Here is a 13,089-nt window from a genome sequence, read left to right on the forward strand (position 1 = left end):
GGCCTTCTCCAGAGACATTCCCATGAAAGATGTTCTCCACAAAATAGAAAGATGTTATGTAAAGGCTAATTTCATATGCCATTTCCACTTGCACTCTGTGAACACAGCATATAACAAAAAAAGACCACCCAAAAGACAACTTCATTCTGCTCAAGAATCTACAGAATCTAAGCAGAGTTCAAAGGAAGGACAAAGTACTTTTTCATTTCTGTTCCAAAGGGAAGAAAAAGAAAAATTCCATACCCGGAGCCATTCAAGTCTATAACATGGTCTTTAGGTTTCAATTTGTGATTCATTTACTCTGTGCTTAGAGAGACAGAGGTCTTCAAACCTAAGCTCCTCACACAATAATTACGTGCAGATTAAATTCAGCATAGCACAAGCACTGAAAAACCACGGAGTATCTCACCAGTTCCTCCCTCAGGCACCCTAATGTCTCCATCTGGTTAGTTCGAATGCTCAGCATTGCAGAAAGCTTCTCCATAAGGATGTCATATTTACTTCTCCTATGATAAAACAGACAATTTGCCATTTTCAGTTCCATTGTCACAGGCCATCTGTATTTTTAAAGATTACTATTCAAGAACTGGGTGTGTAAACATACATTTATAGAGCCTTAGAATCCTAGGATATTATTGCTGAAAGGAACCCTAGAGATCACCTGGTCTGAAATTTTTTTTTGGAACAGAGAAATTTGAGGCCAAGAGTATAAAAATACTTTTCAAGGTCATATAATCATGCAGTTAGTGGCCAAAAAGAGATTATGTAGCTCCTTAAGAATATACATATATGTGTATGCCCAGTTTTATTACTGTAAGCACTGACATCTCTGATTTAAGGAACTGAAGCTCTAGCTATAAAATGGTGGCAGGCTAAGAATAGCAATTTTTGCATCCTGAAACTCTCAGTCTATAAGATCTGAAGGAATAGTAACAATTCATTCTATGTCCTAACAAAGTCACAGTGCAGGTGACTCAAGAAATATTAACTCATAATGACAGAGGTGATTGCTAAAGTATATGGGAGGGAACTGTGTGACTAAACAGAGCAACCGGGAGTAAGAAGATTGGAAACCTATACTACTAGCTCCTCTTTTAGGTTGTTGCCCTACTCTTGCTTTTCAACTATATGAGGCAAAATATATCTAACATAAAGGAGAATGTTATCATCATTTCAAAAAGAGAATAGATACTGCAAGATGTTCCCTAGAAAGAGCCATGGGCTTCTCTGAAAACCTTGCTAAATTTGATTTTAGTTAGGCTTGGTATGTTGCAATGTAAAATCCTAGTAAATGCTGAAGTCTGTTACTTTTTTTTTTAATTCTGTTACTCTTAAGACAGAAGGGGGAGCAAATGGAATAGGTGCACAGTAAGGGCCCACTTCAAAGTTCCATTTTTGCTGCTCCAAGGATTTGTTGCCCTATGAAGGGCCATAAATCACCCTTACAGTAGCACCAACTGTGATTCTAGTAACAAAAAGCTGACAGCTGCCTGATATGAAAACATGCTAATCAAATATGCTGATGACACAAAGCCAGTGGTAATATCTATTATGTTAGATGACTAAAATCAAGATTCAAAGAGATCTCAACACACTAGGGAGAGCTAAAGTGAATAAAATGAAACTCAGTAGAGAAAAAGTAAAGCTCTGCACTTTAAAAATCCAATTGCACAAGTTGTAATGGTAGGTGAAGGTGTTAGGGATTATGGTTGAAGTAAAAGAATTCCTTATTAATGCTTTTATTAGCATTAGGAGATGGTTTCATACTTATTCTATCAAGCTCCAGAACACTAAAAGCCATTTCAGAAGTCAAAAGATTGGTCTGCCAGAACATCAAGCACTACAAAAGTAATGTGACCAACAACAAAAAAATGCATATTTCTCATCAAGTTGGTTCATGTGTATATGATGGAAAAGTATTGTAGATGGCTACTGAGCTAGGTCCTGTACTAACAGAATTAGGAAGTATGACTTCATATTTGGGACCCTGAGCTTCTCATGTTTCCAAATGACTTATCATTGGCAAAGTTAGCATCTTTTTTTTTTCCCTTTCTAAGGACGAGTCTCTCTAACTCTTCTGAGTTAGAAGTACATTGGTCCCTCGGGGGCACAATCCCATTGCTGATCAGCATGGAAGCCTTGACTCATTCCATTTCTGAGTTGGGCTAATTCTTCCTTCTGTAAGCATCCTGGTGGCTCCTGGGGAACCTAATTGGTGCTGACCTTTATGCACTCACTCAATTGCCCCAACTCTACTCCAGCTCAGATTACCTAAACTCAAAAGATCCACCAGTCTCAGCAGGGAGGACAGACAGGTACCATCTTGGCACAGGTCCATATCTTTTACACCAATATTCTTGCAGTGTTGCTGTGGCACTTCAAATCATGGATAACCACAAAGCTATGTAAGAATTAAAATGAAAAGAAGCCCAAAGGCAATGGAAAGAAAAATGGGGAACAAAAATAGGCTATACCATATTACTCATAACAACATGTACACAAACAACCATAAAGGAGATCATTGAGGATATATATGACAAGAAAAGGAGACAAGTTAGTAATAGAACAAGAAAGAGATGGTAGAGGACCATATTTTTATCAAGCTAAAAGAAATGAGAAGGCCTAAAGGGTGCTGAGACAATCTGCTGTGGAGGATTTGTAGGAAAACATGGATAAGAACAATCAAGAAAGAGAAGGTATACCTTTATGAGAAAACCTAACATATATATGAGTGGAGGGTACACTAATCAAATAATGCATCTTTCAAAAAGGAAAAGGAAAAATGATGGCTACAATCTCAGCATAAACCCAGTGTTATTATACATCAGCCCCCAAAGCTATTATTATTTTAGGAAGCATTAATAAAAAATGTCATCCATAGACCGCTCCTCCCCCTTTCCATCCCAATTTCATACTTCTTTGAAGAGCTGGAAATTTTATGTTAGGGAACACTGCATCTATTTTCAGATTCTCTCAAAGTATTGATTGGTTTTGCTGATTTTAATCATCTTTTCTTTTCCTTAAAAAATCTTTAATTTTCAGGATAGTTATAGAATATAAGGTTCTTGAAAGTAGGGATTCATTTTGTATCCTAAGTGCTTTGCACACTGCCTGACACATAGTAAAATCTTGATAAATGCTTACTCATTGATTAAGTAAACTGAAAAGATGGTCATACACCAAGAGAAATAGCAAAATTTGGAAAAGAGGTACTTTCGTGGGAAAAGGGGTGGGAGTGGGGGTAATAATGAACTTTGTTATAGACATAATGAGTTTGACATGCCTTCAGGATATGTAGTTCAAACTACCCATTAGACAACTGGTAATAGAAGATTAGAGCTCTGGAAAGAGACTAGGCCTGGATACATAGATCTGGGAGTCATCTTAATAGATATGATCATTAAATCCATGTGAGCTGATGAGGTTACCAACTCAGAGTGTGTACAGAAAGAAAAGGAAGACCAAGATAGAGAATTGACAATGTCCACATTTGAAAGCCATTATATGGACAACAATCCAGCAAAGGGAACTGAGATTTATCAACAAACCAAATAGGTGAATTGAAATTCAGTATTGTCATAAAAAAAACTGGGAAGGAGTATTCATGAGGAGGAAAAGATAATTAATGATGTCAAATTCCACAGAAAGGTCAAGCAGAATAGGCTCTAAGAAAAGACTACTACAACTGGCCATTAAAAGATTAATGGTATCTTTGGGGAGACAAGATTCAGTTGAAGTCTAAAGCCAGATTGCAAAGGGTTAAGAAATAAGTGAGTAGAGAAGAAGAGGCAACATGGGTAAGCAGCTTTTTCTAAGAGTGTGCCTATGAAAGAAAGGAGAGGTACAGGTTGATAGCTTAAGGGGCTAGTAGGGTCAAAAAAATTTTTTTTAAAGGACCAAGAAAACTTAGGTACATTTATAGGCAATTAGGAAAGAGCTGATAGAAAGGGAGAGATTAAAAACAGGCCAGAGATTGGAGGAGATTGTGGGGGCATTCTGCCAGATATGGGAGGAGATGGCATAAAGGATGCATATAGAAGCATTGGTCTTCATGAGAGGGACTAACTTGTCATCAGAAATGTAGAGAATGGGGGATTTATGTGGAGAAGAGAGGAGAAACACATTGTGGTTTTCTATGAAAATGTTCATTCTATAGAGGCTGGCTAATTGCTGCGAAGTGTTACTAAAGGACTGACAGATACTTAGACTAACTGACTTCCAAAGTTCCTGCCAAGTTTCTAAATCTACAAATGTTATGTCAACAGGCTGAATTATCAACTTAAGAACTATTAATTCTCTGCACATACCAAATTTGTTCGTTGTAATACTCCTCAGAACCTGGTTTATGGTTTTTAAAGGCTCAGTTCACATGGCTGCACCTGAACATTCTACTGAGTACATGTATATACTGTACCTGTCAACATGAAAACGATTCAGAAGCAGGAGAATTGAATGTTGCTGGGCTCCAGTTGGCAATCGAATAACATGAGACTGCATTGTAATAAGACCATTTCTGTTCAATATTTTTCTGTGGTAGTGAAGTTTACCTGCATCAACCCTTGGAGAAAATATGGGAATAAAAGGTAATTAATAAATTAAATACATAAATGCCTTCTTCATGCAGGACACTGGATTAGATGTTGAGGAAGATACAGAGTTAAGACAATTTCCCTGATATCTAAGAGCTGATAGTGTAGACACCAACACAGATAATTTTATTTTATAAAATGTACAGGGACAGCTAGGTGGCAGAGTAAATAGATCACTGGGCTTGAAATCAGAAAGACTCATATTCATGAGTCTAAATCCTGCCTCACTTACCAATTGTGTGATCCTGGGCAAGTAACTTAACTCTAGTTTAAAAGAAAATTAATACACCTAAGATAAGAAGAATGGCAGAATGGAGAAAAAACCCAAAAAAATTTGTATCAAATTTCTTTGAGAAATGTTTGGCATCCTAATTATATAAGTATATAAGTACACATATATCACAAACTATCAATATTCATGTATAAGTGCTTTGAATCACTATTAAGAGAAGTACAAATCAAAACAATCCTGAAGTTTTACCTCACTCACATCCTACAAACTGTCAAAGATGGTAAAAGATGGGAATAGTCTTTACAGGAGTGGTTGTGGAAAGACAGGCAAATTATGTCTGCTTCTGGTGAAGTTGTTAACCAGTACCACCATTTTGGAAAGTGATTTGGAATGAAGTAAATTAGGTGCCTAAAATATTCACATCATTTGAGATGGAGATTCCATTATTAGACATATCTTAAGGAAGTCATTGATAAGAAGAAAGTCTTCCAAATCTTTATAGCAATGACAGTAAAGAAATAGAAACAAAGATGTTATTGACTGGGAAATGGCTAAACAAATTGTAGTATATGAATGTAATAGGATATTATTGTGCTGTAAGAAATGATGACTACGATAGATAAAAAGAAGCATGGAAAGATTGATAGGAAGCGATACTGAAGGAGGCAAAAAAGGAAGAAAACAATATACACAATGACTATAACATCTGAAAAGAACTATACCCACATGAACATTAAAAATGAATGTTATAAAATTACCAAGAATAAGCATAACTCCAGAAAAGAGATACAAGACACACCTGCCTCATCACTTTGCAGAAGTGTGAGGTCTATCCATGAATATATCATACCATATATAATTTGAGACTTGCAATATAATGATGTTTTGCTGATTTTTTCTTTTCTGCTCTTTTTTATCTTTAAAAAAAGATTCCATGGAATGGCTCCCAGGGAAGTAGTAGGGAAAATTCTGATAATACAAAAAACTCCCAAGATATCAATAAAATTTATTTAAAAAATAAAAACAAGATAAATATACTACAGAATTATGAAACAAAGCAATAGATGAGGTCTGAGGTTGCTATTGACTAGAGCAATTAAAGAAAGTTTCCTGAAGGGAGTAGCATTTGAGCTGGATTTTTAAGAATTTTAAAGGATGGGCAGTAATTCAATAATGCAAAGTTGGGGAGAGAAAATTTTTCAAGTATAATATTTTGGTCATAGCTTGTATCTTAAATTATGTTTAGAATTTCATGGAAATGAAATATACTCCCTTGACATTTTTCCACCAGTGAGGATGAGGTACACATGGCCATTTCCACAGTTTGCCAATTTTGGACTACAGTTCCTAGGCAACTTGTTCAGAAAGTAGGATATTAATGGTGTGGGGACAGAGGTCCCTTAGGACTTCATATCCTTTGATGTAGAGATGACAGTAGAAGATGTAAAAGATCCATTCTATGCATCCGAGGAGTATAAAAAGGAATCTGAAGTCATCAGGAGGGGTCAAAAACAATTACTTAATCACAAATTGAGCATCGGAAAGGACCACTTTCCCCATTTCCCCCAAGGAAATGTTTCAAAATAATATGGGATTCAATGAGAGTAAGAGACAAATCATGAAGCTCTTGCATTTGGTTTTCAAAAGACCTAATGGCATATTTCTTTTAAAATTAGGTTTCTGCTGGTGCAGAGGCGTAAATCTTTTCACTTACTTGAAAGCACTGCTATGAAGGTCCCTCTGAAGTTCTCCTTGCCATCTTGCTCGGCCTAACCTCTCCAAAATACAGTAGGAGAAGTCTGGGAGTTTTAAATCTGGATCCCCTTCCAAGCCTATTAAGGCCCTATAACGCATATCCTGTGAGGCAACAATGATAAGTTTCTTTCCCCATCTGCAAATCAGAAATATTTTTGGAAGTTATTAAAAATACTAACTTCTAATTGCATTATATAGATGCACCACTTTCTACTTCGCATTTAACTCTTTCCTGCTTTTTATTATAAGGATATGATGTTTGAACAATCAGCTAAGTTTCCAGGGTCTTTCTATTCCTCAAGCTAACATAGTTTAAATTTTAATAGCTTAACTCGTTTATACTGCACAATGTTGGGACAACTTGTATATATGTAGCCTTTCTATGCCAAAAGACAGGAGATCTTCTCAACCTAGAAAAAAAATCCTAAAATGTAACAATAAATAAGTTATTATTTATGATTTTTTGAGGTCTCTTTTTAAAAAAGTTGCTTCAGAAATTCAACAGAAATACTAATTTCTTAGTTAAGGATCTAGGTGCAATCTCATGTACAACCTGATGTGCAACCAATGTACCTTGGCACAAATATAAAACAGCTTTAATCTAGAACCTATAACTCCAGAACATACCACAGTATAATACCACAGTCTCATCTGAACCGTCTTGAGAGCATCATTTTGCTGGATAAATAAAGAGTTTTACCAAGACTGTATGTTAACTTTTAAAAGACAATCTGGATAACCGTCTGAAGCTGAATAAGAAAATCTTCTGATAATTTACTTATTCCTACTGTCGGCTCTTATGTCCTACTACCTAACCCATAAATTGTGGTCCTTTACTTTTACTGTCCCCAAGTGATGTTCTTTTTTTAGAATTCAAAGATATTTTTTTCCAATTATGTGTTGTTTTATGAATAATGAAAGTGTTGTTTTCCAAAATTATAAGATCCAAACCATCTCCTTTCCTCTCCTGACTGGAAGATGGTAAGCACTTTGATCTAGGTCATAAGGTGCAAACAACACTTTCATATTGATCTTTATAAGAGCATACTCATACAAAACCAAAATCCCCAAATAAGACTGTAAATACATGGATATAAAAGATAGTATGTTTTGATCCACATCCATCTGACTCCAACAGTTCTTTCCTTGGAGGTGGATAGCATCCCCTGTCATAAGTTCTACAGAATTGTCCCTGATCAATGAATTGCTGAGAGAAGTCAAGTTTTCACAGTTGATCATGGTACAATATTGCCACTACTGTGTACCTGGTTCTGCTTATTTCACTTTGTATCAGTTCATGTAGATCTTTCAAGTTTTTTTCTGAAATCATTCTGATTATCATTTCTTATAGATCAATAGTAAAGCAATATTCTTAAAGCAGGGGTCTAACCATATTACCTCTTCACTCAATAAATTCCAATGGCTCTCTATTGCCTTTAGGATCAAATACAAATTCCTCTGTTTGGTATTTAAAGGTCTTTGTAACTTGGTCTTAGCTGTTCATGCTAAATTAGCCTTTGTTCTATTTCTCTCAAACACTTCATCTTCTTTTGACAACCAAACATAGAATACCTCTCAAAACCCTTAGTTTCCTCCAAAGCTCAGGTACAGCTTTGTCTTCTACCTGAGGATAGTACTCATGCCTTGAGTTGCTGCTGCCCCTACTTCAATTTGACCTTGTATTTATTTGGTAGACACTTTTATGTGCTCATATGTTATCTCCCCTAATGGAACACAAACTCCTTGACAACAAGGACTATTTCCCTTTTGTTTCTTTTATCTCAGGATCTGGCACAAAAGGAGATTAATGAATTCTTTTTCACTGATTTATACCACAGCCCCTGTCTCCGATGCTTCACCCATAGCATCTACCACAGAGTACTGAGTTTTTCTTTATTCCTGTGCTAGACTTGTTTGTTTCTTCCTCCTTAACACCTTTCCCAAGCAAGGAGCAAAAGCTTCATTGTCACACCTGACTCAACCTACCAATTACACTACCCTTCACTTTTATATTTAACAGTGACTTATAAATACTCATATATATTTAATAGCACATTGCTTTTTCTATCTTTATTACTTACTGATTTAAGTTATATAAACCTTTGAAAGAGGAAATGCACATTTTATTGATTTGTACCCCCAAACCTATTACCATTGGACCTATAAAGACAGTAGCACTCAATAATGTTCATTGAGTTGGAAAAAGTTCATATGAATATAAAAAGCTTGAGCAAAAGATGGGTGTATTAAGTTAAGGGAGGGAGAGCAGATTATGAGTGGGTTTGGGTTTTTTTTTAATTGCCTAGATTTTATTATTAATTTTTGGTAGGCTAATTTGAATATTTTTCCTGAGTTACTATTCAATAATTTAATAACTATAGCTAAACATAATTTTCTCATTTTCTGATGAAAGCAGTACATAAGTGTACGGAGAATTGGGAATCCTGGGTTTTAATCCTGGATCTGCAACTAGTTTGCTTGAGGACCCCCGGCATGCAATTTTTCCTCGTGCCTTAGGGTTCCTAGTCAGTAATATGAAGGGATTTAGTTAAAATGACTTCTAGATCCTTTTTCTACTTCAGCATCCTACAGTATTCTAACACACTTCAGTTATATATTATGAGAATCAAACATGGTATGCAAATGTGAGGAATGGGAGCTGAACTACTAACCTGCTTAGGGTGGGTCTTGCCCCATTTATGGACTGAATTTGGAGTCTCTTTCAAATCAAATCTATTGCCAAGTGTTGGGGCTGTACCAACTCTATGTTGTTTCATTAAGATAACAGTTTTGGGAGAGGCTGTGGAAAAATAGGCACCTCAATATCCTATTTATGAAGCTATGAATTGGTTCAATCTTTTTTGGAAATCTATTGGGAATTAAGGACATCTAGGTGGCCCAATAGATAAAGCACTAGGCCTAGGTAAGGAAGGTCTGAGTTCAATCTGGCCTCAGATACTTACTAGTTAAATGCTTGCCTAAAATTTCCATAGCCTTTGATCTACATACTCCATTGCTAGGTATATATTGCAAAGAAATTAGATAAAGAAATATTTGTAGCAACAATATTCATAGTAGCACATTTTTGTGGTAAGATTCAAGTAGACACAAACCAGATATGCCCATTGAGTAAGGAATGATGAAACAATTTATGGTAGAGAAATGTAACAAGATGTTACTATACCATAAACAAAGAATTCAGAGAAACACGAAAATCTTTTATGACCTGATAAAAATATTAGCAGAATCAGGAAAACAATATATATATATATATATATATATATATATATATGTTATACAATGCATATATAAAGAATAAAACAATAAAATGGAACGATGCATAATTATAATGATTACATTTGGCCACAGAGAAGACCTGAGAAAATGACTCTTTTTGTAAAGGTGGAAGATTATGGCTGTACAATTTTGTAAATACTATTAGATTCAGTTGATGTCTTGGTTAATTCTGCTTAATAGCTCTCCTTTACCCTCCCTTCTATTCATCTTTTTTTATTAAACAAGGAATGGTTTCTCTGGTTGAGGAACAAAAGGGAAATGAATGTATTTTACCACAAAGATATCAAAAGAGAGAATGTTTTTTTAAAGGCCTCAGGCCTCTAGCTGTGCAAATCAATGAAGCTCCTTTCACTTCTGACAGCTCACCTAGGGCCAGGGTCACAACAGTCCTGACGAAAGGCCAAACACATGTTTCATGTTTGGGCTATATTCCAGATACATAATCTTCAGGCAACTTGGGATAAGGCAAAGAAATGGGAAGAAAGGAAAGAAAGGAAAGAAAGGAAGGAAAGGAAAGAAAGGAAGGAAGGAAGGAAGGAAGGAAGGAAGGAAGGAAGGAAGGAAGGAAGGAAGGAAGGAAGGAAGGAAGGAAGGAAGGAAGGAAGGAAGGAAGGAAGGAAGGAAGGAAGGAAGGAAGGAAGGAAGGAAGGAAGGAAGGAAGGAAGGAAGGAAGGAAGGAAGGAAGGAAGGAAGGAAGGAAGGAAGGAAGGAAGGAAGGAAGGAAGGAAGGAAGGAAGAAAGAAAGAAAGAAAGAAAGAAAGAAAGAAAGAAAGAAAGAAAGAAAGAAAGAAAGAAAGAAAGAAAGAAAGAGAAAAGGCAAAAGAAACCACTGGAGGCCTGAATATGAAACAGACTGTGGCAGGGCCAGGGTTTGAGGGAGAAGGTGGAAACTAGTATCAGGCACCCCATCAATATGAACAGCAGTAGTGGCATCTATATTATAGGGGAAACTAGATCAAACAAGGATTATCTAATCCATTCATGTGTATTCAGGGAGTTTTGCTAGAACAAAAGTCCCGAATAAAGAAATAAGGCTAAAAATAGGAGTAACCAGAAGACACCAAGCATAATAAAGAAATATTATGGGATAAGAGAAGAATAAGAGGCAACCTCTAGGAAAGGAGAATAACAGAACAACTACCAGTAAAGTCTCATTTTAAAAAAATGACTTAAAAAAAAAAAGACCACAGGGGTCATTGGAAGAAATGAAGAAAGGATGGAAAAGTGAAATTAGAAATGAAATGGAAGTTCAGAAGGAAAAAGAAAACTTAAAACAAAACACAGAATCAAAGGTAGAAAACCTTAATTATAAAACAGATTTCCAAAAAACAGTAAATACATTTAATAGAAGGTATTCAAGGTTTCTTGATCAAAGACCAGAGTTGAATAGAAACTTGGAAGTGTGAACCCAGAAAGCAAGAGCAATATACCTGGAAGGGGCTAAATGATGATGAAGTCCTTACATTCCTACAGAAGAAAGAGATAAGTGATTCTTTTTCCTTTTTGAGGCGGCTGATGATACAATGGACAGAATACTGGGTCTGAAGTCAGGAACATCTCAATTCAAATCCTGCCTCAACACTTAATAGTTTTGTGACTCTGGGCAAGTCACTTAACCACTATTTGCCTCAGTTTCAAATGCAAAATGGGGATAAGGAAAGCATCTATTTCCCAGGGTTGCTATGAGGATCAAATGGAATAACATTTGTAAAGTGCTTAGCACAGTGACTGGCACATAGTAAGCTCTATATAAATGCTTATTCCCTCCCTCTCTCCTTCCCTCTATATTCTTCAGAATCCTAATGTCTTCAAGGATTAAAGACTATGATTAAAAAAAAAAGCCAAACATAGGAACTAGACATATTTAGGTTCTGTTTTATTGGTTTTAAGAAAATTAAGAGAGGAAAAAAGGAACATATGAGGGAAGAAATGAGGAAGGAAGAGGAGATACATATTAATTCATATAAATGAATACAAATATAGTCTACAAACTTTCTAGCTCCCTTTGGTCACCTATCCCCCTCTGCACTATAATCTAGACTCCACCCTTGGGTCCATTAGTTCTGAAGGTCAATTTTTGCCTTATCTGGTAAAATGCCTCTAAGCTACTCCTAGCACATTCTAAGCCAAGCATGCACCCTACCTCTCAACCTTAAAGGGGACTTTGTGAAATGTTTCTTTTAATTGAATTTAAGCTCCCTGAGAGCAGGGAGCTTGGGTTGTCGTGTTTGCTTGTATATTTAGATGGTACCTGGCATATAAGAAGTGCTCTATCTATCTACTTAAGAAAGAGGTGGGTAGATTGGGGTTGAACACACATAAAAACATAAATGGAGTGGGTAAATACACTAAACTAAAGAGAAAGATAGGAACATGGAATTAAGAGAAAGAGTTAGGGATATGTAGAATTAGGAAGGAAACAGTAGTTGATAACAAAGAAAGGTTACTTAAAAAAAGAAAGTGTAAGAACCAGAAATTAGAGTCTGGGCTCAGTGATGAAAAGAAGGGCAGAGTGGCATATATTGATAATTTCAATGATAAATTACTAGTATCCTTCTTTTTCTCTGTTTCTTTCTTCTTTACAAATAGGATACAAAGAAGATAAACAATGAATGTGAATAGAATGACCTCACAAAAGGTAGGAGGCAGCAGAATGGATTAGAGAGCAGGACACAAAATGAAAACACAGACTTGAAACAGATTTGTAGTTAAAATTTATTTTGATTCCATCAAACACAAAAAAATTAGAATAGTACTTAATGATTTCAGAAAAGGCAATGACAAACCAGGAGAATTATTCATATATATGTATATATCATATAAAATATTATATAAAATATATTATATATATGTTTATTATAGGGGGAAAAAAAGCAAAGAACAGCTTTGAAAGGACTTAGATAAGCAGGATAAGGTTGGTATTGCCCCATCAAATTGTATATGTATGTGTATAAAGGATAAGCCAAATGTAGTAGTTGTGTAATTTCATACATGATTCTCATTTTCTCTTAAATGGAAATTTATCAATTATATTCTAGTTCATAATAATAAAAAAGGGAAAAAGCAAGTCTTTTCTGATACTCCTGGTTGTTAGTGCTTTCTCCCTCTTCCAATGACCTTGGATTTATTCATCTGGACATGCTATACTCTTTTTCTTCATGGATATACTGCTCCCCCTTTCCACTCCACCCCTCTAGGACTGTTTCGTTTTTGCCT

At 35.7% G+C, this 13,089-nt stretch overlaps 1 protein-coding gene across 1 annotated transcript in view; it reads right to left on the reverse strand.

The window, feature by feature from the left end:
* The window catches only part of GTF3C1 (general transcription factor IIIC subunit 1), a 142,662-nt gene that overhangs the window by 114,367 nt on the left and 15,206 nt on the right, over positions 1–13,089 (reverse strand). Inside the window, exons 3-5 of the mRNA XM_001369925.5 lie at positions 6,536–6,712; positions 4,415–4,558; positions 410–506 (exon numbers count right to left, since the gene is read on the reverse strand). Coding sequence (XP_001369962.2) covers positions 410–506; positions 4,415–4,558; positions 6,536–6,712 — 418 coding nt within the window. The remainder of the gene's footprint in view (positions 1–409; positions 507–4,414; positions 4,559–6,535; positions 6,713–13,089) is intronic.

This window comes from Monodelphis domestica, chromosome 7 (genome assembly GCF_027887165.1).
Source record: "Monodelphis domestica isolate mMonDom1 chromosome 7, mMonDom1.pri, whole genome shotgun sequence".
Lineage (NCBI taxonomy): Eukaryota > Metazoa > Chordata > Mammalia > Didelphimorphia > Didelphidae > Monodelphis > Monodelphis domestica.